This window comes from Paramormyrops kingsleyae, chromosome 7, assembly GCF_048594095.1.
Source record: "Paramormyrops kingsleyae isolate MSU_618 chromosome 7, PKINGS_0.4, whole genome shotgun sequence".
Lineage (NCBI taxonomy): Eukaryota > Metazoa > Chordata > Actinopteri > Osteoglossiformes > Mormyridae > Paramormyrops > Paramormyrops kingsleyae.
Window position 1 is genome coordinate 29,761,706 of NC_132803.1, and position 24,882 is coordinate 29,786,587.

Genomic DNA, 24,882 nt, shown 5'->3' on the forward strand with positions numbered 1-24,882 from the left:
CAACCCTTAACTAATGTGACTGGTGTTATGCAGTGTAAGGACTGCCATTAAGAAAACATACTTATGACATCAGTGATTAATATTAATGTTGTAAATGATAAGAAAAACTAAAAATCTTATTAATATGGAAATGAGATCCTTGTTAGTATTTTGCATGATAATTTTGCAATTTTCGTAAAAAAAATTCTGTCACTAGTGTTACAGGTCAGTTATGATAAGGTGTTTAATATTTTTCATGAAATATTGTCATTATTAAGAGTATCTAACTTGAAAATGCCATTAAAGAGATACATTGAAATATAAAATGAAAATAAATACATTTCTGACCAAATAAGTGCCTCATGATGTGATAATGTAAGTGACAAACTTTGCATTTTACATTTAAATACATACAAATACATTTGAAATAAAGCTCTTAATTTTACATTTATTACAATAGGACTTGTTAACAGAAATATAAAGGTAATTTACTTTTGATATCAATTAAACTGATTTTTTAAATGTATCTCAGTTCCCACTCCAAATGGACAATGGCGCATATACTGTACTTATGTTTTTTGGTCAAATTAGGAAGTACTTCTTTACCAGGACAGAAGATGCTACTAAGAACTAAATTTAACGTTTAACGTTGTTGTATTATTTAGAAGCAGTCTTACTTCCGTGTTCTCATCAAAGAAATATTCATTTTGTTGCAACATTTGATAACAGTCCCAGGGGGACCGACATTTGTTGAAATTCTCAGCGTCCTATCTGTCCGCAGGGCTTGTGAAATGTGTGTGGTTGGTCAGTACGGCGGGCAATTGGTTTACGAGAAGCGATTAATAACGTGACACAACGCTGATGATAATACAAACTAGTTTTAAATGTAATAACATGATGAGTTGGCAATTTTTCTTAAAACGGGTGTAATAAGACAGTGGTATTTTATCTTATTTCACTGTTCCTCTTTTTGATACCAGATAGCACAACAGCATAAAGAAGTTCCCTTCACAGCACTTATTTCTCCCAGTTGGCATCCTGACTCACCCACTGCTAATACCTTTGCCAGTACAGCATTCAAACGTACACCACATGCAAAAAAAGTGAATAGTTTTCGACTGCACGGGTTAAAGAATATATTAAAATTGGGTTATACAGAGTAGACAAAAGACTGTCTAATAAATAAATAAAAGCATCGGGTTAATATGGGCATTGCAACTCCAAGGTTTGCAAGGGGATGGGAAATCAGCTGTGTGCGTCAGGGATTATTTTGCCTGTGCGGCGGCGGAGGAGCACCGCGGAGGGAGGGGTTGTGAGCGGCCCAAGATGGCGGCGCCCTGTGGAGTGCAGCTGCTCTGTTAGGTAAACAGGTCTCTTTTGCTACTACGCTTCAAATTGTTAAAACTTCTTTTCTGAGTTGGTGGACAGCGCCGATGCTAGCTACGTCGCTGCCGTTGTTTTTGTGGTGCGCTGTCATCACTGACAAAGTGATGGTTTTTTAGTTGCGCTGCCAGCTAGGTAATCCCTCCTTAGCTGACCCGCTAGCTGGCTGGCTAGCTGGCAGGCAGGCAGGCTGGGTGACTGACTGCTTGCCAGGCTGGCTACCTCATCGGGTACCTCGCAAAGTCCCGGTCCGATTAGTTTGCAAGTCGGTGGCAGGTTCGGGACATGTTGTCGTCTCTTTTCAGCGCGTGTCGTGGCTCATTTCACTTTGCCCGTTAAGCTAGTCGGATGTAAGCGAGTTGCGCCCCTTTGTTCCTCGGGTTGTTTACAGCAGCTGGCGACACTGTCAGTAACGTGTTTCCAGCACCGACGAATGCTCCATACAGCCTTTCTTACCAGGTTGATTGTTCACTGTAGTGGCAATTTGACAAGTTTATTTTATTACATGGTCATTTTTCAGTAACTATAATGCATATCATACTTGTTTAACTGGATATATCAAAACATCCGTATGAACGTACATCTTAATAGTCAACTAGGCAGACCATTAAATGCATACATAATAAAGTTTAATTTGAAGAGAAACGTGTGTAATATTCATTTAGTTCTTATAAGCTTCTACAAGCGGTATTTCACGTGAACGTCTCTGTGAAGCGACGTTTCAGGTCTGGGAGTATTTTTTTCTTGTTTTTTACATTTGCATTTGGATTAATACGGAAAGAGGCTGCAAACGACTTGGCTGCATTTTCGGCTCAAGTCCGCGGTCTGCAAAAACATTTTATTAAGCTTTGTAATCCCCCACCCCCCCATAAACGTGCACACTGCCGCCCCGCGCGCCTGCTGCTCACTATCAGGCTGCGTCACTCCTCACTGTGTCCTCGTGCAGACGACGGCAAACTTCGTAAATGTTGCGGTTTCCTGCAGCGCGTTATGATATGCATGCTGTAATAATAGGATAGCTGTTTATTCTAAGTTTTATTTATTGTTTACGCTGTATTTAGCAACTCATGTTTAAATATAAAGCGACATGGTATTTTAAAAGTAATTCCTTCCAACCTGCGGCGTGTAGATACTGATTTAAGATTGAGGTAGTACTTGATCCTTAATTCAAATAGTTGTTTAAGTTTCTTTAAAGTAATGGAAAACTTAAGACCTAAATAAACCAAGTATTAATGTTATTTAAAATATTGCCAAAACAACACATACCAATACTCTTTGTTAATAATTCTCATTTGTGCTCCCTGAATTCCTTTTTTGTGTTTTACCCTGGAGTTTAACTGGCCTCCTCTCCCAGTACAAGGTTTCCCTTCACATGGCTGTCGTAAATCAGTTGCTGTGGGTGAAATGTGGCACATGCCCGCCTGCCGGAGCTACGATGGGTCGCACCCTTTGCGCACGATGAAGTTGCCATTTGTCTGGGGGTATTTCTGAGAAGCGCCATTCTGCGTGCGGCGGCTCCCATCTGAGCCTGTCTGTCAAATCCACGCTGCGGCAGCTGCGGCTCAAATTATAAAATTAAACGACAGACCTAAACCAAGCAGCCCATGGTATCTCATGAATGTAGGCGGTGCGCTTTTTCCCTATTTATTTCGTCTGTGGGCGTCCATATGTTTTGCAGGAGGTGAATAGCACTGCGGGTTTAGTTGTCGTATGGGTTTTTAGTTGAAAGTCGTTGGCAAAGTGCTGTATATTCTACAAATGCCGTTCCACCTGTGGTCAATAGTATGTTCTTGCAGTACCGGAAGCTGCAGTTTCAGGACCGCAATTCTAGGACGATGCGCAAACGGAGCCCATGTATTTCTGCATGTAAGCGGCAAGCAGATCTTGCACAGTATCACAAGAAGTTGCATGCTGTGTAATCCAGTAGTTATTAGTACGAGTCAACGTAAAAAACGGTTTATATTAAAAGTTGCTGAAAAATTTTTTTTTATACCATAAATAAATTGTTGAAAAGTACCGTGACAAGGAAGGGGCTGCCACTTGGAGATGTGCATTGTTTCATGGAACAACAGTGGCCAGTAAAGAGCCTTAACCCCACCATGACATTGAGGATGAACTGTAATATAGAACTAGGGCATGGCTATAGAATACCTCCACTTCATTAGTCTTTAATGATGCCATGAATTCCAAAGGCAGGCCAGAATATTGTTGATTTCCACTTACTTTGTATTTTATGACTTTTGTTGTGGTAAATACAATATGTTCCCATTTAATGTGTTTTAGAAGTGCAAAAGCGACATTTTCGTTTCTGTAATTTTATTTGCAACAAGCAGAAGGTGAAATGCAACAAACACCCCCCCCGTGAAACGCACACACCTGAAACACCCAGTGACTTGACCAGTTCACCACTGTGTTATCCTCAAGTGTTTGTTTTGCTCTTCTTCCGCATTTGTTAACTTTTATTATAATGTACCATTAAGCACCCTGGTTTAAAAAAAGCCAAGCGGGAAGTGAGAAAGGAAAAGTTTGAGTTTTGAGGAGAAGCTTGATATATTAAAGTGTTTTGAATGGAATGAGATGTCATGTGATATTGGTAGAGCAACAGACATAAAGGAATCGACTTTGCACACTGTCAGAGATGATGCCGCAAAAATTAAACAAAGTTCTATAGCTGGAGCAACTTCAAGTGCTGCGATGTGAATCAGAACACAGCCTAGCGAAACGGAGGAAAAGCTAAGCATGTGGATTATTTGCTGCTTATTTTTATAACCCTGCTGTCATTCTTTTCAGGTTCTTGTCTTTTTGTCCTGTCTGTTACTTATGGAGTTTTTGAGTGTTTGTTCCCCCTTGCCCCAATTTTTCCCGTAATTCCCGTAAAGCACTATCAGTAACTAAATGTTGGAGCAAAGCAGGAAATGATGTCAGAATGAATTTTGGTTGCTTTATGGTTAGAAGATCCTCTTCTCCCTCAGCAGAGGTGCCTGGTCGCTGTTGGCAGGTGGTCCTGGGACGGACTGCATTGTGACGACCGTGACCACGCGACGGAGCCTTCCTGCGCCCGCCTGCGTGACCCCATGGCCCGAGAGCAGCCCCACATGGGGGATCTCCTCCCCCTTCTGGAGTCCTCAGATCTTCATCAGGTGGAGGAGGTCAAGGACCTCATCAGAGACCACCTCAACCAAGGTGGGGGGCGGGAGGCTGTGGCATTCTTTCACTCCAAATAGTGAGCATTAAATCCTAGAACAATGGTCTTTGAGGAGTTTAATAGCTTGCGGTCATCTTCCTGAGTGGTCCCTGGATCTCAAGCACCTGCCAAGGCTGACGAATGATCAGCTTCCCTCCCCTCCTAACGATTATGTACATTTGCGCTGGAACACACTGATGCGACTTGAGGTGACAGTTGACATGCAGCCCAATCCTAGAACTCGGTCTCACCAGCTTGCTTTAACAGCAAATCAGGATGCTCAATCGGCCAAAACAGAGCCAGTAGGCTTCAGTCGTGTCCGGCTGTATCACACATTAGTCTGACTGGCAGTCACTGACTCTCATCAACAGCCTAACATTTTTTCAGCTAAAATTTGGCTTTGGATACCTATTTGATGCTTAGTTGTTTCATGGATGGATTCTAACTGGTGCTCCTGAAAGCAGAACTAATTAGCATGAAGTGGTGCTTATCTGCTAAAGTCTCCAGTGACGGCTGTAGGGCAGCTCTGCTGACCTGTCAGCAGTTTTGGGCTGGTCTTTAGCTATTCTTCAGGGTACCAGTGGAAAGGACAACAGGAAAGTGAAGGGGGGGGGGGGGGGGGTAGCAGGGAGCGTGTGTCAGCTGTCATCTGCTTGCTGACAGGCAGATTGTGAGATTAACATTGTAGGGGAAAATTTGTGCACAGAGAGTCATTGTGATCCTTTTCAGATTGCGTATTAGTGAGAGCCCTGACTCCCTGTCCTTAACCCTTTAGTCAAACAGAAGAAACCCTGTCTTATCCGCGACTGGTCATTGCTCCCACCTATCAGCAAGAATGTAACAGCTCTGTATGTGCTTCTCTATATAGGGAATCTGCTATTGGTTAAAGCACATATAGCCAATTTGAATGCAGAGCAGGGGTGACTAAGACTCATGCACCTGGAATTTCTTGGGAAATGGAAGGCGAGTTGTGCTAAGTGGTGAAAGTTTTATGTCTCATTACTGTTTGTGTGCCAGACCGAGGGGCTGTGCTGGTAAACGGCTTGGTGGACTACTACTTGGAGACCGGATCCACAGAGGCTATGCACTTCCTGTCCTCCGTCAGGGAACCCCATGACAAGGTGAGCGACTCTCATGCTCGATCGGCCGCCCACCAAGCCGCTTTCCTACAAGACACATGCCCTCCAACTCTTACGAAAAGAGCAGGCCGGCGGGTGACATTTCACTAACGTTCCTGGAAATTAACTTTGTTGCTCTTGCTGATGCTGTTGTCTTCTCGTGCCTGAATTGCTGTGTGATTAAGGCTAAACGCACGGTGCCAGAGGGAACACATCCCTTTTTTAAAGAGCAGCTCTCTCTCTCGGCCAGCACCTCCTGGACAAGATGAACGAGTGCATGGCCAGCAGGGCGTGCCGGCTGCACACGCTGACGCTGCTGGGCCACGTTGTGCGCAAGGAGCCGTCATGGATCCACAAGATCGCCCGCTTCCCGCTACTCCTCTCACTGCTTAAATGCCTCAAGGTATGCTGGGAAGTGTAGTTCATCTCATGTGTATTTGTTGGGGAGGTTAATTGTTCAGCGGTGAAATGCTGGTAATTAGTTAACACTCCCCCTTTCCCTCCCCCCCAAAAGACTGATACAGATGTGGTGGTCCTCATAACTGGAGTCCTTGTCTTGATCATTCTCCTGCCCATGATCCCTCAGCCTGGCAAGCAGCAGCTGTATGAGTTCTTTGATATTTTTGGCCGTCTGGCTGCTTGGAACTTGAAAAATTCAGGTGAGCAGCATCTGGATGTAGAGGAAGCAGCAGATTTCAGCTGCTCGCCGTGGAGCTGATTTTCTTTGCTGTGCGGGTTGAAACTACGGCTTCCGTCTCCCCCTAGGTCGTGTGACGGAGGTGTACCTGGTCCACCTGCACGCCAGCGTGTACTCACTGTTCCACAGGCTGTACGGCATGTACCCCTGTAACTTCGTCTCCTACCTCCGCTCCCACTACAGCATGAAGGAGAACATGGACACATTCGAGGAGGTGGTGAAGGTAAGTATCCAGCTGCCATGGACTTGGTTTGGTTTGGGTTACCGTAGAAACAATCAAGAAGTTCTTCCCATTGCCATGTAAAAGAACGCTGTTAAGTAATACGTGCAAATCGCCAGTCTGACTGCAGATGGCATGAAGATTAGTCAGCTAGGAATGGGCACTGTGGGAAGCTCACTGTCATGGTCTGTTTAGCAAGTATCTTGCAGGAATCCGATATGCACAGTGATGCATTTCGCTGACAGGACTCAGTCTCTGGTTAAACTATTAATGTTGGCATATAGAGTTTACTTTTGAAACATTTGTGTTTAGCTGATATGTACGCAGGAACGTACTTGTCTAGTTTCTAATGCTAACTGTTAGATCAAAGTGTCTTTGGGGAAAACTCTGCCTAAGTCGAAGTTTCTGGCATCGGCCAGTGGTTTGGGTTGTATTACAGTGAGTTATGACTGTAGAGATGATGCAGAGGAACCTTGTTTTTCTTGGGTCTTCATGCACCTTTTGAATGCTTGTTTTTAGTTTCTGTGCGTTTGTTTGCAGCCAATGCTGGAACACGTGCGGATACACCCCGAGTTAGTGACTGGAACCCAGGACCACGAGCTGGACCCTACCAGGTCAGTGTGGCGGCCCCTCCCCCACCATGGGGCGGGTGAAAGGGATGGGCCTCAGGTCCCTAATTCCCGCATCCCGCCGCAGGTGGAAGAGGTACGAGATCCACGACATCGTCATCGAATGTGCCAAAGTGTCCCTGGACCCCAAGGAGGCGTCTTGCGAGGAGGGTTACTCCTCGGCCCCCGAGCACTTCTCTGCGCCCCAGCCTCTGCGCCACCTGGACTGCGGCTCCAGCCCCTACGCCGACTTCCACAGCAGCTGCGGTCAGTAACGCCACTTTTTGACCCCCCCTCCCCGGTCGGGCATTCAGGGTGGGGACACTGAAGCGTCGTTTTCGCTCTTTTTCCAGGGAGCTCGTCCTCTACCCTGTTCTCCACCCCCCGACAGGCCATGACCTCACTCTCAGGGATGCAGCCCCCCTACCGGAGCCCCCAGGGCTCACGGCACCAGGTGAGACCCCTCCGGTCACCGAGCGCTAACGCCGACTCGGCATCCGGTCCACAGTCCTGTGAGTGACATCGGTCAGGCGAGAGGGCGCATGGCCTTCTCTCTACTTCTAAAAGACAGCAAAGAAAACATGCTATGCTGATGAAGGTAGCCCTACATGAAGCATGTCTCTAGTGCGTCCCCTTGAGGTGACGGCCGGGTCCCGTGTCTAGTGCGTCCCCTTGAGGTGACGGCCGGGTCCTGTGTCTAGTGCGTCCCCTTGAGGTGACGGCCGGGTCCTGTGTCTAGTGCGCCCCCTTGAGGTGATGGCTGGGTCCTGTGTCTAGTGCGTCCCCTTGAGGTGACGGCCGGGTCCTGTGTCTAGTGCGTCCCCTTGAGGTGACGGCTGGGTCCTGTATCTAGTGCGTCCCCTTGAGGTGACGACCGGGTCCCGTGTCTAGTGCGTCCCCTTGAGGTGACGGCCGGGTCCCGTGTCTAGTGCGTCCCCTTGAGGTAACGGCCGGGTCCCGTGTCTAGTGCGCCCCCTTGAGGTGACGACCGGGTCCCGTGTCTAGTGCGCCCCCTTGAGGTGACGGCCGGGTCCCGTGTCTAGTGCGTCCCCTTGAGGTGACGGCCGGGTCCCGTGTCTAGTGCGTCCCCTTGAGGTGACGGCCGGGTCCCGTGTCTAGTGCGTCCCCTTGAGGTGACGGCCGGGTCCCGTGTCTAGTGCGTCCCCTTGAGGTGACGGCCGGGTCCCGTGTCTAGTGCGCCCCCTTGAGGTGACGGCCGGGTCCCGTGTCTAGTGCGTCCCCTTGAGGTGACGGCCGGGTCCCGTGTCTAGTGCGCCCCCTTGAGGTGACGGCCGGGTCCCGTGTCTAGTGCGCCCCCTTGAGGTGACGGCCGGGTCCCGTGTCTAGTGCGCCCCCTTGAGGTGACGGCCGGGTCCCGTGTCTAGTGCGCCCCCTTGAGGTGACGGCCGGGTCCCGTGTCTAGTGCGCCCCCTTGAGGTTGACGGCCGGGTCCCGTGTCTAGTGCGCCCCCTTGAGGTGACGGCCGGGTCCCGTGTCTAGTGCGCCCCCTTGAGGTGACGGCCGGGTCCCGTGTCTAGTGCGTCCCCTTGAGGTGACGGCCGGGTCCCGTGTCTAGTGCGCCCCCTTGAGGTTGACGGCCGGGTCCCGTGTCTAGTGCGTCCCCTTGAGGTGACGGCCGGGTCCCGTGTCTAGTGCGTCCCCTTGAGGTGACGGCCGGGTTCCGTGTCTAGTGCGTCCCCTTGAGGTGACGGCCGGGTCCCGTGTCTAGTGCGCCCCCTTGAGGTGACGGCCGGGTCCCGTGTCTAGTGCGCCCCCTTGAGGTGACGGCCGGGTCCCGTGTCTAGTGCGCCCCCTTGAGGTTGACGGCCGGGTCCCTTCAGTTTCCTGTGATTCGCTGTATCGATCTGCAGCTGTTCCCAGCACCCCTTTGTCTGAGTGGTTCTGCCATTTGGTTTGGACTGTTTGAGTGGGTTGTGGTGTCACCATTGCTGTTTATCTCTTGCTGTCGAATTCCCACCCTTTAGTTATCTGCCTGATGTGTGTCCTCTTTGTTCACCTTTCTCATGTGTTGTTCTCCTTCCCTATTTGTATGTCTCTTCCCTGTGTGTGTCTCTCTCTCACTCCCAGATTGGCGAGCTCAACAACTCTTGCGGCTTGAAGGACCCCTTCTGGACCCCCGCCTCTGTGTGCGGCATGACCACGCCCCCTCCCTCACGCGGCATCTCGCCCACTGGCATCGCCGAGTCGACGCGCAGCTCCTCTAACTTCCCAGGCCGCATCCACGGGACCCTGGGTGAGGTGTTCAGCTCCGTGTCTGACTGATGTCTGCCTGGTGGCACATGGCTGATAGTTATGGCACCCTGATGGAAAGTTCATCTTGTGTTGGTACAGATGAATCTCTGTCCCTGTAACTGTCCCTGCGTAAAAATGTAGTTAAGAACCGCGGCTACATGCACTGAGAGACACTGAATTTTGTTTTGTCCCTTTTGGTTTCCTGCATATGAATGTTGTTTATTTAGTTTTGTCTGTCTCTCCCACATAGGCAGCAGCAAAGGGATGCCCTCGTTCTCCACACCCGTGACTGCCACTCCGCCCCCAACTCTCTCGGATGTGTTCTCAAATGCTTCCCGCTCATCTGGGACCTCCAGCCCCCCACGCAAGGTACATGTGCGGATATGGGTTTGGATGGACCAAGCTGGTGTTCTCTAAATCATGGGTGGGGCTCTTCCTGTGTACTGTGACGTGAGGCCTTCACAGAAGTGTCAATCCGGGAGTGCGTAAATGTCCTAGAATTTTTTTATTATTCTGGTTTTAGTTCAAAAGTTATACTATTTAAAAGTTTTTAGTAAAATTCATTTGGCTAACTGGTGAATGGGGATGGATGATGGAAATTGGAAGAATTTGAATCTTATGTAATTGCAAGACAAGTTGTATACAGCAGAATATCTTGTGCCACAGGAAGCAGGAAGTCTCAGTGTGTCTTGGCAAAGGTCATCGTATATCTGTGTATGTATATCTAGAATGGGAACCTGATGAAGGATTTAATCTGCAGGACAACAGATCCCTGGAGTACCTGAAGCCTGGCTTGGTGAGACAGGAGCCAATCAGCGAGCTGGAGAGGAGTCACATGGAGGCTGTCGAGACAGGAGGTCAGCAGAGGAAGCATGTGGCAAGGAGGCGGAGTCATCTATAAATATTTAGATTTTTCGCTGGCTTATTGGCTGTGATAACAGACATGGAGACAGAACTGAGGAAATGTAGCTGGTGCATAAACTGGACGTATATCCACCTGGTTGAAGGGCCCGTTTTCCTACCTGATAGACGACCATCGGGCCGCACAGCCTGGGGGTATATGGAGGGTGTGCAGCCTTAGCCTGGGGGTATATGGAGGGTGTGCAGGCTTAGCCTGGTGGTATATGGAGGGTGTGCAGCCTTAGCCTGGGGGTATATGGAGGGTGTGCAGGCTTAGCCTGGGGGTATATGGAGGGTGTGCAGGCTTAGCCTGGGGGTATATGGAGGGTGTGCAGGCTTAGCCTGGGGGTATATGGAGGGTGTGCAGGCTTAGCCTGGGGGTATATGGAGGGTGTGCAGCCTTAGCCTGGGGGTATATGGAGGGTGTGCAGCCTTAGCCTGGGGGTATATGGAGGGTGTGCAGCCTTAGCCTGGGGGTATATGGAGGGTGTGCAGCCTTAGCCTGGGGGTATATGGAGGGTGTGCAGGCTTAGCCTGGGGGTATATGGAGGGTGTGCAGCCTTAGCCTGGGGGTATATGGAGGGTGTGCAGCCTTAGCCTGGGGGTATATGGAGGGTGTGCAGCCTTAGCCTGGGGGTATATGGAGGGTGTGCAGCCTTAGCCTGGGGGTATATGGAGGGTGTGCAGCCTTAGCCTGGGGGTATATGGAGGGTGTGCAGCCTTAGCCTGGGGGTATATGGAGGGTGTGCAGCCTTAGCCTGGGGGTATATGGAGGGTGTGCAGCCTTAGCCTGGGGGTATATGGAGGGTGTGCAGGCTTAGCCTGGGGGTATATGGAGGGTGTGCAGGCTTAGCCTGGGGGTATATGGAGGGTGTGCAGGCTTAGCCTGGGGGTATATGGAGGGTGTGCAGCCTTAGCCTGGGGGTATATGGAGGGTGTGCAGCCTTAGCCTGGGGGTATATGGAGGGTGTGCAGCCTTAGCCTGGGGGTATATGGAGGGTGTGCAGCCTTAGCCTGGGGGTATATGGAGGGTGTGCAGCCTTAGCCTGGGGGTATATGGAGGGTGTGCAGCCTTAGCCTGGGGGTATATGGAGGGTGTGCAGCCTTAGCCTGGGGGTATATGGAGGGTGTGCAGCCTTAGCCTGGGGGTATATGGAGGGTGTGCAGCCTTAGCCTGGGGGTATATGGAGGGTGTGCAGGCTTAGCCTGGGGGTATATGGAGGGTGTGCAGCCTTAGCCTGGGGGTATAATGGAGGGTGTGCAGCCTTAGCCTGGGGGTATATGGAGGGTGTGCAGCCTTAGCCTGGGGGTATATGGAGGGTGTGCAGCCTTAGCCTGGGGGTATATGGAGGGTGTGCAGGCTTAGCCTGGGGGTATATGGAGGGTGTGCAGGCTTAGCCTGGGGGTATATGGAGGGTGTGCAGGCTTAGCCTGGGGGTATAATGGAGGGTGTGCAGCCTTAGCCTGGGGGTATATGGAGGGTGTGCAGCCTTAGCCTGGGGGTATATGGAGGGTGTGCAGCCTTAGCCTGGGGGTATATGGAGGGTGTGCAGGCTTAGCCTGGGGGTATATGGAGGGTGTGCAGGCTTAGCCTGGGGGTATATGGAGGGTGTGCAGGCTTAGCCTGGGGGTATATGGAGGGTGTGCAGCCTTAGCCTGGGGGTATATGGAGGGTGTGCAGCCTTAGCCTGGGGGTATAATGGAGGGTGTGCAGCCTTAGCCTGGGGGTATATGGAGGGTGTGCAGCCTTAGCCTGGGGGTATATGGAGGGTGTGCAGGCTTAGCCTGGGGGTATATGGAGGGTGTGCAGGCTTAGCCTGGGGGTATAATGGAGGGTGTGCAGCCTTAGCCTGGGGGTATATGGAGGGTGTGCAGCCTTAGCCTGGGGGTATATGGAGGGTGTGCAGGCTTAGCCTGGGGGTATAATGGAGGGTGTGCAGCCTTAGCCTGGGGGTATATGGAGGGTGTGCAGGCTTAGCCTGGGGGTATAATGGAGGGTGTGCAGCCTTAGCCTGGGGGTATATGGAGGGTGTGCAGCCTTAGCCTGGGGGTATATGGAGGGTGTGCAGGCTTAGCCTGGGGGTATATGGAGGGTGTGCAGGCTTAGCCTGGGGGTATAATGGAGGGTGTGCAGCCTTAGCCTGGGGGTATATGGAGGGTGTGCAGGCTTAGCCTGGGGGTATAATGGAGGGTGTGCAGCCTTAGCCTGGGGGTATATGGAGGGTGTGCAGCCTTAGCCTGGGGGTATATGGAGGGTGTGCAGGCTTAGCCTGGGGGTATATGGAGGGTGTGCAGGCTTAGCCTGGGGGTATAATGGAGGGTGTGCAGCCTTAGCCTGGGGGTATATGGAGGGTGTGCAGCCTTAGCCTGGGGGTATATGGAGGGTGTGCAGCCTTAGCCTGGGGGTATATGGAGGGTGTGCAGGCTTAGCCTGGGGGTATATGGAGGGTGTGCAGCCTTAGCCTGGGGGTATATGGAGGGTGTGCAGGCTTAGCCTGGGGGTATAATGGAGGGTGTGCAGCCTTAGCCTGGGGGTATATGGAGGGTGTGCAGCCTTAGCCTGGGGGTATATGGAGGGTGTGCAGGCTTAGCCTGGGGGTATATGGAGGGTGTGCAGCCTTAGCCTGGGGGTATATGGAGGGTGTGCTGCCTTAGCCTGGGGGTATATGGAGGGTGTGCAGCCTTAGCCTGGGGGTATATGGAGGGTGTGCAGCCTTAGCCTGGGGGTATATGGAGGGTGTGCAGCCTTAGCCTGGGGGTATATGGAGGGTGTGCAGCCTTAGCCTGGGGGTATATGGAGGGTGTGCAGCCTTAGCCTGGGGGTATATGGAGGGTGTGCAGCCTTAGCCTGGGGGTATATGGAGGGTGTGCAGCCTTAGCCTGGGGGTATATGGAGGGTGTGCAGGCTTAGCCTGGGGGTATATGGAGGGTGTGCAGGCTTAGCCTGGGGGTATATGGAGGGTGTGTTGGCTTAGCCTGGGGGTATATGGAGGGTGTGCAGGCTTAGCCTGGGGGTATATGGAGGGTGTGCAGGCTTAGCCTGGGGGTATATGGAGGGTGTGCAGGCTTAGCCTGGGGGTATATGGAGGGTGTGCAGGCTTAGCCTGGGGGTATATGGAGGGTGTGCAGGCTTAGCCTGGGGGTATATGGAGGGTGTGCAGGCTTAGCCTGGGGGTATATGGAGGGTGTGCAGGCTTAGCCTGGGGGTATATGGAGGGTGTGCAGGCTTAGCCTGGGGGTATATGGAGGGTGTGCAGGCTTAGCCTGGGGGTATATGGAGGGTGTGCAGGCTTAGCCTGGGGGTATATGGAGGGTGTGCAGGCTTAGCCTGGGGGTATATGGAGGGTGTGCAGCCTTAGCCTGGGGGTATATGGAGGGTGTGCAGCCTTAGCCTGGGGGTATATGGAGGGTGTGCAGGCTTAGCCTGGGGGTATATGGAGGGTGTGCAGGCTTAGCCTGGGGGTATATGGAGGGTGTGCAGGCTTAGCCTGGGGGTATATGGAGGGTGTGCAGGCTTAGCCTGGGGGTATATGGAGGGTGTGCAGGCTTAGCCTGGGGGTATATGGAGGGTGTGCAGCCTTAGCCTGGGGGTATATGGAGGGTGTGCAGCCTTAGCCTGGGGGTATATGGAGGGTGTGCAGGCTTAGCCTGGGGGTATATGGAGGGTGTGCAGCCTTAGCCTGGGGGTATATGGAGGGTGTGCAGCCTTAGCCTGGGGGTATATGGAGGGTGTGCAGCCTTAGCCTGGGGGTATATGGAGGGTGTGCAGGCTTAGCCTGGGGGTATATGGAGGGTGTGCAGCCTTAGCCTGGGGGTATATGGAGGGTGTGCAGGCTTAGCCTGGGGGTATATGGAGGGTGTGCAGCCTTAGCCTGGGGGTATATGGAGGGTGTGCAGGCTTAGCCTGGGGGTATATGGAGGGTGTGCAGGCTTAGCCTGGGGGTATATGGAGGGTGTGCAGCCTTAATGGACCTTATGCTGCTACCTCTCGACCATCCTAGTTTCTTTTTTAGTCAATTAAGCAGAAAATTTAAACAGGAGAAATGGTTGAAAACAAAGACTTATACATATTAAACAATCAAAATGGTTTTTATTATTCATAATGGCAGGAAAATGTGCAATTTTACTGTGTTTTTGAGAGAGATACTCTTCTGCTCTAAATATTAATATGAGTGAAAGCTGGCTGCTTCAACAAATGCCTCACTTTACCTGATTTTTGATTCTGGCATTTAATTCAGCTTGCAGTCTAATCAGGGCTAATTAAGAGCGTAGAGGGAATGACAGCCAGGAGATCTTTCGTTGTGGGTGGAGCCCGTGGGGCTGTTGGAAGCCGTCTTACCCAGTGTCCTCGTCTCCTGGTAACCCCCCTCCCCCCCCCCGTCTCACCCAATCAGACAACAGCAGCGACAACATACCCATGACGCTGACAGAGCTGTCGTCCTTCGTCGAGGAGCAGCAGAGTGCCGAGCAGGAGGAGGGTGAGTGTGTGTGTGTGTGTGTGTGTGTGTGTGTGTGTGGGGATGGGGTGGGCAGGTGGGGTTGGGCTGTTCATGTTTAACATTCAGAGCAGTTGCTGCCATCCCAGCGACATCCCCCGTTATTATGAGCAGACACGGCATGAGAGCATTTGCCACACTAAAGCATTAATTATAGCATCCTGCCAGCCTCCGTTCTGCTCTTTGTGAGTAAAGGCCTCCTCCTGTTCCTGTACTCCCCTTTAAGACTGCCCCTCTGTGCTGACAGATGCCTGTTCCTGTCCTCCCCTTTAAACTGCCCCTTTGCCTTGACAGATGCCTGCTCCTGTTCCTGTCCTTCCCTTTAAGACTGCTCCCTGTGCTGACAGATGCCTGTTCCTGTCCTCCCCTTTAAACTGCCCCTCTACCTTGACAGATGCTTGTTCCTGTCCTTCCCTTTAAGACTGCCCCTCTACCTTGACAGATGCCTGTTCCTGTCCTTCCCTTTAAGACTGCCCCTCTACCTTGACAGATGCCTGTTCCAGTCCTCCCCTTTAAGACTGCCCCTCTGCCATGACAGATGCCTCCTCCTGTTCCAGGCCTTCCCTTTAAAACTGCCCCTCTGCTATGACAGCTGCCTGCTTCTGTTCCTGTCCTCCCCTTTAAGACTGCCCCTCTGCCCTGACAGATGCCTTAATGCAGGAGCTGTTGAAGATAACGGAGGACCCGCCACAGCTGCCCTCACAGTGGGGGCTGGACTCTCCTTTTTGCCACACCACCGAGACACTGACTGGCAGCCAGGCACCTGGCCCGGTTGCCCTGGGGCTGAGCCTGAGCCACGAGTGCCACGCCGAGGCTACGTCTGGCACTGACAGGCCAGAGGGGGCGCCAGACCTGTTCACCCCCATCGACTGCCCCGTGCCCAACCAGCAAAGCCCCCCAGCCCCCGAAGACGAGGCAGAGGCCCCAAATAAGGCTGTGATCTGTTTCCCCAGCCCCTGTGGGGCTGCAACCCCATCATATGAGGCCTTGTTTGACCTGGCACTGCCCAAAGCCGCTCCGCACTTTGTGAGACGAAGGACGTCAGAGGCGCTGCGCAGGGCGGGGGCAGAGGAGGGCGAGGAGGCGGGCCCAGGGCCCTCCGTTGGGCCCCCCACGCCCCCATCGCCTCTGGAGGTGCTGGATCGCCTCGTTCAGCAGGGGAAGGATGCCCACGACAAGGCGCTCAAGAGGTGAGCCGATCTCCTTCAAAGAGTGGTGGCAGGAAGGAGCGGTAATGAGGCAATCACCATAACTGAGCGCCCCCTTGTGTTTGCCGCCATGCAGGCTGCCTCTGCTGAGCAAGTCAGCCGACTGGACACACTTCGGAGGTAAGCAGTGCTACTGATGCGGGGAAAGCGGAAAACCAACCTTAACCCTCCTGTATGGTCATTCATCCCAGACACATGGCCGTGGGGAAATCTCTACTGACTGCCGTTAGCACATTCAGGACCATCGACTAGCGGCAGCCAGGCCGGGATTCACTTGATGATGCCGTCACGATTGTTTTTCAGCACTTAAATCTTGTTCCTTGCTGGTCAGTCCCGGGATAATGGCACTGCAGTCAGGCTAACTGCCCGCCTTCTGAATCCCTCATTGTTCTTCATAGAAATTCACTCGACAGTCTTGTTATGAGCAGTTTATTAATTAACGCTAATAATTGCTTCAAAGAGGTGGGCACCATCTGCCAGACATACCAAGAGAAACCTTGTTTATATATATTTAATCGTGGTATGGGGGGCTCCTCTAATAAGGTAGACATGTTTGCTCTGATTATGGGATAGCTTGGTGATTAATTGCTTCTGTACACTAATATAGTCAGGCTTGCAGTAGAGGAATACTGTATCCGGTCCTCTCGTTTTCTAAAGGCTGTGTTAATTGATTGTCCTGGTACCACTCTCTGCCACCAGCAGGCTCCGCCCCCCTGGACGAGCTGCACACGCTGCGCAGCCAGCTGCTGCTGCTGCACAACCAGCTGCTGTACGAGCGCTACAAGCGGGAACAGCACGCCGTCCGCAACCGCCGTCTGCTGCGGCGGATCATCAAGGCCACGGCGCTCGAGGAACAGAACAGTGCCATGGTACTGACCGTAGTGTGGGGGCCCTGAGCTTAAACCACCTGCCCCTCTCTGGGCGTCCCAGCTGTGTCTGGTCGGCACTAACCGGCCCTGGCCGCCGGCCGCCACTCGCCTTGACCTGCTTATGCGTCTCTCTGGCAGAAGGACCAGCTGAACTTGCAGAACATGGACATCCTGTCTCTGAAGGAGAGCCTGCAGGTGGAGCAGCAGCGCTACCATCAGCTATGGGAGGACCGCGAGGCCGTGGTGACGCGGCTGCACAGCCAGATCCGGCAGCTGCAGCAGGGTCGCGACGAGTACTACACCAAGAACCAGGAGCTGCAGGTACATGTCTGGGGAACAACACACGCACACATAAACACACACACACACACAGCAGGAACATGTCTGGGGAACTACACGCACACACACAGCAGGAACATGTCTGGGGAACAACACATGCACACACACAGCAGGAACATGTCTGGGGAACTACACACACACACACACACACACAGCAGGAACATGTCTGGGGAACTACACACACACACACACACACACACAGCAGGAACATGTCTGGGGAACTACACACACACACACAGCAGGAACATGTCTGAGGAACTACACACACACACAGCAGGAACATGTCTGGGAAACTACACACACACACACACACAGCAGGAACATGTCTGGGAAACTACACACACACACACACAGCAGGAACATGTCTTTGGAACTACACACACACACACACAGCAGGAACATGTCTTTGGAACTACACACACACACACACAGCAGGAACATGTCTTTGGAACTACTCACACACAGCAGGAACATGTCTTTGGAACTACACACACACACAGCAGGAACATGTCTGGGGAACTACACACACACACAGCAGGAACATGTCTGGGGAACTACACACACACACAGCAGGAACATGTCTGGGGAACTACACACACACACACAGCAGGAACATGTCTGGGGAACTACACACACACACAGCAGGAACATGTCTGGGGAACTACACACACACACAGCAGGAACATGTCTGGGGAACTACACACACACACAGCAGGAACATGTCTGGGGAACTACACACACACACAGCAGGAACATGTCTGGGGAACTACACACACACACACACACACACACAGCAGGAACATGTCTGGGGAACTACACACACACAGCAGGAACATGTCTGGGGAACTACACACACACACACAGCAGGAACATGTCTGGGGAACTACACACACACACACACAGCAGGAACATGTCTGGGGAACTACACACACACACAGCAGGAACATGTCTGGGGAACTACACACACACACACACTCAGGAACATGTCTGGGGAACTACACACACACACACACACACAGCAGGAACATGTCTGGGGAACTACACACACACACACACACACACACAGCAGGAACATGTCTGGGGAACTACACACACACACACACACACACAGCAGGAACATGTCTGGGGAACTACACACACACACAGCAGGACCATGTCTGGGGAACTACACACACACACACACAGCAGGACCATGTCTGGGGAACTACACACACACACACACACACAGCAGGACCATGTCTGGGGAACTACACACACACACACACGCACTCAGGAACATGTCAGGGGAACTACACACACACACACACAGCAGGACCATGTCTGGGGAACTACACACACACACACACTCAGGACCATGTCTGGGGAACTACACACACACACACACTCAGGAACATGTCTGGGGAACCATACACACACACACACACACACACACACATACAGTACCATAGAAACACATATACACACAGACACACACAGTACCACACCCAGACACACACACACACACACACACACACATATACAGTACCACACTCGGAACCAGCAGCTTATCATGTGCCTGTCAACATGCAGCTGAAAAATTCCGTGCTGAGTGAAACCCCCCCGTATAAAGCAGCCTTCCGCATAGTGAACATGATCATAGTGTAATGAGAAGCCGCGGCCCCCCCTCCCCGACTAGAGCAAGCTCCTGGAGTGCCAGAAGATGACGGGCAAGCTGGAGGCGGAGCTACAGAAAGCCAACAACGTGGTCTGTAACATGGGCCACCAGCTGAGCCAGCTGTCCATCAAGGTGAGGGGGCTTACGTGACGGGGGGTGCGGGGGGGGCGGGGTCTTCTGTTTTGATTTGGGGCGGAGACATGGACAGCAGGAATGTCAAAGCGAAGAATTTATAGATGGGTGAAAATACCATAGTTCAACGTTTTCATTTCCAAGGTGGGCATTAGGAGCTGCCCTTAAGGAAACATTGGTTATCTCCAGTATGCTCGTATAATGAGTTGAACTGACCCCTCCCCCTTGACCTTTCACCTTTCTCCTTGCCCCCCCCCCCCAGTTGACCACCAGTGAGAGCATGCAGCAGCAGATGGCCTTCCTGAACAAGCAGCTGCTCCTGCTGGGGGAGGTCAACAAGCTCTGCATGGAGGAGCTGCAGCACTCGGGCACTGACACCAGCAAGGTGAGGGCGGGGGGGATAAGAGTGGCCGTCAGCGCTGGGGGGGAGGGGGCACTGTGACGCTATGGAGAAAGTGTTGGGGTCAGACTGGTTTGACTTCTTCACTTTCTGTTTCTTCTTTGATTTTTTCCTCAGCCCTTTTTAGGTGTTTGACTGTGCCCAGAAGGTTGTGGGTTCAAATAATTAGCTTTGTATTAACATCAACTTTTGGCGATTGAACAAAACCCATAATTTATATTCTTCCAGGAATGCTCTCTGCCGAGCTTACCTGCTTGTATGCTGCTTTAGACGGTTTGTTTTGGAATGGGGTTGTTTCGCGAGGACTGATGCTGCACCACCTGGTTTGCACGTGTGCCCCGTGTGCCGCAGGAGCAGCAGATGATGCTGGCCTCCTCGGACAAGGAGCTGGAGCGGCTGCGGCTGAGCCTGGTGACGCAGGCCCAGCACCTGGAGGCGGCCCAGCAGCGCATCGGCGAGCTGGAGGCCCACCTGACCAAGAAGGAGCACCTGGTGGTGGAACAGAAGAAGTTTCTGGAGGACGTCAAGGCCCAGGCCAAGTACGGGCTGCCTCCCTGTTCTAATACTGTTTGTCATTTCCCCTTGTAATCACGGCCGCTTGTCCCAGTGCTTTATGGGTAAGCCAGTGATGTTGAGAGTTGGACATAAATGTGTTATGACCTTTAACTACTTTTTTCCGTTAACGCAATACTGATACATGTTTCTTTGATTAAGATGGTATTATTAATTGTCTGTTCAGTAGTGTTTCTTTATTGATTCACATTTTGTGAGGGCTGGCTTGGTGGACTTAGCTTGATGTCTGACATTTTCCCCTGAATGTCGCCACCGCACCCCCAGGGGTGAGCTGCAGGCATCCGAGAGCAGGTACCAGGCCCAGAGGCGAGTCACGCAGGCCCTGCAGACCGAGCTGCTGCAGCTCTACAGCCGGCTAGAGGTGGAGAGTCCCGCCACCGGGGGCGGCCCCGTGCCAGCAGGGGGCACTGTGCAGCCCCACAGCCTCTCTGTTCCTAGGTGAGGAGGCACTTTGTGGTGGTGGGTTATTGGGTGGAAATGAACTTTCCTAGAGGTGGAGAAAGCTGTTAATTACTAGTAATTAAGACGGTAATTTTGTTTGTAGCTGCCCAGCGTGGGGTTCCACAAAGCAGGATTTCTTCATTAGACAGATAATTTAAGAAAAATGTAAAGATTGTCCAAAAGGAATGTCATTTACTTCTCCTTCTATTGGACAGTTTTCACGTTTGGCTTAAGTTATCCAGCTAACTAGGAAATCCTGCTTTGTGGAATAGCCCCTTGGTGTAGAAATGATGCAGGCCCTTTGTTACAGCATGTGTGTAGCTCAGCAAGTTAGGACACTGTGTATCAGAAGGTGACCAGTTCAAATCCCAGGGTCGGTAGAGTGACTTCACCACTGAGCAAGGCCCTTAACCCCCAGTTGCTTCAGGGATGGTCTTACCCTGCTTTCTCAAAAATGCCACTTTGGACAAAAGCATCTACTAAATAAACTCTGATTGTTTGTCTGTTCCAGGATGGATGGGGATCACACGTCCTTGCCGGGATCAAAGGTGAAGACAGCCCCCCAGGATAGAGTGGACGTGAACTCACCCGCTGCTACCCCTCACAGAGGCAACATTAGCACTTTATTGCCCCTGCCAACACCAGGCTCTGTGAATGGTGGGGGGGGGTGCCCGCTCGCCTGGGTAGAGCCGCCCCCGCCCTGGGGGAGTCCTGGCGCCCCGTCCCCCGTGAGCTCGTGTCCCACCTCTGGAAGCTTCCTAGACATGCGGGCGCAGGAGCTGCTTCGCTGCAAGAGCGAGGGCCCGTGGGACGGGGACCCGCGGCGCCTGGCCGGCCTCTCCCAGGGGCTGAAGACTGAGATGTGCGTGGACCCCCTGAGGCCCGCCTGGGGGCCACACACCAGGGAGGCCCGGCCGGACGTGCTGAGGGCCAACAGCCGCGATGGGCCAATTTCTGGGCCTGGCTCTGCCCGGCAGAGGAAGCAGGAACTTCGCATCATGGACTATGACGAGACACATCACGAGCACAGCTAGAGGGGCCCCAAGAGCCCCCAAGGGCCCCAGGCAGGGGCCGACAAAGCGAGACTCTTTGAACTCAGTGTTGATTCCCATTCCTTGAGTGGACAGCAGGATTTGAGCTTCAGTTTGCTTATCCGCATAACATTTATCAACCAATCAGCCTCACCATTTTCTGTATTCCTCCCCGCTTTCTTCTTTCATCCCCTGAGGTCTTTAACTCATGCTTTTGACAGGGCTCTGATGGTACGGCCCGCTTGGCCATTCGTTCCTAATGATCCTAGCAGGCCACCGTACTCCGACTGGAGAGCCCAGACACACCAAGGATTCAGTTCACCCTGCTTCTTTAGAGCTTATGTCTGCGAATTTACCAACGTGTCCTATATTTAAGTTAGAATTTTTTAAGAATGGGATTCCAATTAAAAAATTACAAAAACAAGCCAGAACCAAGCAAAAATTAAGGTATTAGAAAATGCCACATGTGGGAGTTGGACAGTGTGTTATAAACAAGGGCTCCTGGGTGTCAGAGCAGGTATGCAGTGTCAAGGGGGGGGGCATAGCAGTGCCAAGTTGGTATGTGCGGGTTGTAGGAAACCCAGAACCTTCTAAAGGTGCTCTTTTTATATGGTTGGTCATTTTTAAAAAGTGCCCCCCCCCCCCCAGTACAGCCCCTGACCTTCTGCTGCTCGACAGCTGTGTGGTACACCACAACGCTGCGGGGTGGACATCTGCTCTGGGCAGGGTCACTGGTGCAGTGTTCCTCTCACTGCGGCTGATCAGGGTCGCCCTGGTTACCCATGGTGCACTGTACCTAAACCTGTCGGTTGGGTGACATCGTGCAATAAAACGGAAGAATATGCAGGATTCTGGCTGGCAGAGAGGATTGGCAGTACGATTGGCAGTTCCTTGTGTTTCTTTTTTCTTTCCTTTCTGGGGACGAATCACCTGGAACTTTTCGGGCATTCTCTGTGTGACGTATCGTGCCGGCTCATAGCAATAAGACAATGAGCCTTGTCCTGCCGCCAGCTGCATTACCGCCCCCTAGTGTTGGAGATTCACTGTTACACACATATCCGTTTGACTGCCCTGTCCTGGTTCATTTACCTTCCCCAGTTTTTTTTTTTTTTTTTTTTTTACATGTCAAGTGCCAAGTACACATTCAACTTCCTGCTTGTAGACCTGAATACCTCTTTGCTTACTTTGCTCCAGCTGTCCCAGGTCTTTTTTTTAACCTATGAATGCAGTCACATGGTGTGCCTGTGGCTGTCAGCAGTGTGGATCTATCCCTCCAATCCTGGTAGACGTCAGTCTTGCTTTCAAGCTTGGACTTACTCTACTATAAGTGGTATTGGTGGTGAAATTTAACCCTCTGCCGTGTAAGAAAGTGCTTTCACACCCAAGGGCTGGGTCAGCGGCTATACTCCGGCCCCGGGAACTGATGCCTGTCAGTCCCCTGACCCTGGGCTCCTTTCGAGAGTTCAGAAAGAACGATGACATGCAAGGACAAACTCAGAGTCACCTGTTGCCAAATATGTACCGGGAGCAAAAGCATCTGAATCGAACTCCAAGGCGATATGATTTTTTTTTCAGATTGTCTGGATTTATGTTTTATTTATTATAATTTTTATTACTATTTCAGCCAGGCAGTATAGGAAAGCATTCACGTTTTCATATATTTAGAGAAATTAACACTAGTGTATTATTGTTATTTTTAATGATGAAATCCTGTTGTCCACTGAAATATCTGCACTGTTTCCGTCTGCCAAGCTATCATAAGCATGTTCAACAATTCACTTTAAATTCAGCAAACAAAAACAAACGAAAGGAACTGTGACTGATACGGATACTCCGTGGTACAATCAAGCCTGTAGCCGAAGGGGAGTTTGGTTGGGGTAGGACGTTCTTAAAGGGCAGTTGCTTGTGTTTAACTGTGAACGATTTAAAAAAACAAAAAATTAAAAACACTGTGTGCTCTCAGCCTCCTTGTTGTTATTGCCCATTATCTCGCAGCTCTCAGCCCTTGGCAACAATTCCTCTAGGTTGCAAGACACCATTATAATCCACAGTGGCTCGTTTAAGTGCTGTCATCATTAATGTAACAGATCATTTTTAATTTTATGATATTAACCCTGAATAGTTCTGTAAGGTTATCCCGTGCAGAGTGTACTCCAGCTTTGCTGCCTGGGACAAGCTCCAAGTTGTCCCCCCCCCCCCCCCATGGATGGATGTTAGGGTATAATGTTCTGCAACTCTGTCCAGGACAAGTGGTTGATTGATGTTTTTTTAAGGGTTGTGTATGTATGCATATTCATAGCTTGGTGGGGTTTTTATATTAAACTGCAAAAGTTTGCTTGAGCAAATGACTAATGACACTATTTGTGAGGAACCAGAATGGAAGAGAGATGTTGTAATAATTGATTTTATTTCACCATTTCAATTCCATGATATTTTCTTTAACCCTTAGGAGTCTGAAGGTGTTTTGGAGCCCTGAAGAGATTCTGACATGTCCTGACATTTGTGTATTTTTCAGTTACTTATAAACATATAAATGTCTAAAGTCTGATAACATTGTATTCAGCAGAAACTGGGCTACAATAATATATGAGCAGCATGTATGTACAAGTCGTTATATTGGAGAAAATAACAGTTATGCGTGATTCTTGAAAACAACAAAAAAATAAGTCACTGAAATTAGACCACAAAACACATTCATGACATTTGTGTACAAGACTTTTGTGACCTGGATCTTGTAGTGTAGAGGTTTTACTTCAAAATGATGTGACAATCATCTCACTCACTCATTTACAGAAAACAATACATCCATTTAAATTTTCTAAGACACTTTTTGTTTGGAATGGATGTGAGGAGGTGGGAATGCTCATGAATAATGCTGTAGTTCACACCAGAGAAGACAAAGACCTGCATAATGAGCTGTATAATTACCCCTTTCAGTCAGGTATGGGACAGAGGAAAGTGCTACAAGAAAATACTTTGAGGACAGAAACATATTTCTTGGTTTGTGGTTTATTTAGCATGCATGTCCCGATGTGAGGTGCTGGTGAAGGCAAGGGTGATGCAGACACATTCCTAAAAACAAATAAATAAAAAAATGTTTACACCCGAAATGTTTGTGCTAAATAACATTACCGATAGCAGTATTATAGGCTAACCAAAACGGAGCCAAATATATATTAGCAACCATAATCTAAAGCTATCCAAAACGAGGTGAAATACATTAGGACATTTACAAACATCTGTAAACTCCATAAGGCATTATCTTAGCCACCAGGAAACAACATGTTTGCTACATAAGGCAGCATGTTAGCAGAGTTATCTACATGCTACACTAACCTATGTAAATGGCATTGAAAGCCAATGTTTCACATAAGCTGACAAAAGCTAGCTGAAGTGA

At 50.8% G+C, this 24,882-nt stretch overlaps 1 protein-coding gene across 4 annotated transcripts; it reads left to right on the forward strand.

Annotated features, from left to right (window-relative positions):
- The first annotated feature begins 1,264 nt into the window (after positions 1-1,264).
- Positions 1,265-23,447, forward strand: LOC111835364 (hamartin-like). Of its 4 annotated transcripts, none has more exons than XM_023795593.2 (22): positions 1,265-1,341; positions 4,338-4,545; positions 5,564-5,667; positions 5,915-6,067; positions 6,179-6,323; positions 6,430-6,584; positions 7,122-7,195; positions 7,278-7,456; positions 7,543-7,643; positions 9,278-9,443; positions 9,693-9,811; positions 10,203-10,299; positions 14,737-14,820; positions 15,485-16,028; positions 16,123-16,166; positions 16,746-16,915; positions 17,054-17,236; positions 18,930-19,040; positions 19,303-19,425; positions 19,792-19,979; positions 20,278-20,451; positions 20,966-23,447. In XM_023795593.2, exons 2-22 carry the CDS (start codon positions 4,437-4,439, stop codon positions 21,486-21,488), a joined length of 3,546 nt encoding a protein of 1,181 aa, XP_023651361.2. In that variant the 5' UTR covers positions 1,265-1,341; positions 4,338-4,436; the 3' UTR covers positions 21,489-23,447. The 4 variants fall into 4 exon arrangements, with proteins under 4 accessions (XP_023651361.2, XP_023651360.2, XP_072570848.1 ...); XM_023795592.2 differs by having other exon boundaries at positions 1,266-1,341; positions 4,335-4,545; XM_072714747.1 differs by having other exon boundaries at positions 1,266-1,341; positions 4,335-4,545; positions 19,798-19,979.
- The last annotated feature ends 1,435 nt before the right edge of the window (positions 23,448-24,882 follow it).

Excerpts from the sequence above, each read along its gene's own strand:
- LOC111835364 (XM_023795593.2), top strand. The coding sequence starts at position 4,437 with ATGGCCCGAGAGCAGCCCCACATGGGGGATCTCCTCCCCCTTCTGGAG. Across the intron at positions 6,068-6,178 it reads CACTGCTTAAATGCCTCAAG|ACTGATACAGATGTGGTGGT; the intron begins GTATGCTGGGAA and ends CCCCCCCAAAAG. Across the intron at positions 6,324-6,429 it reads TTGGAACTTGAAAAATTCAG|GTCGTGTGACGGAGGTGTAC; the intron begins GTGAGCAGCATC and ends GTCTCCCCCTAG.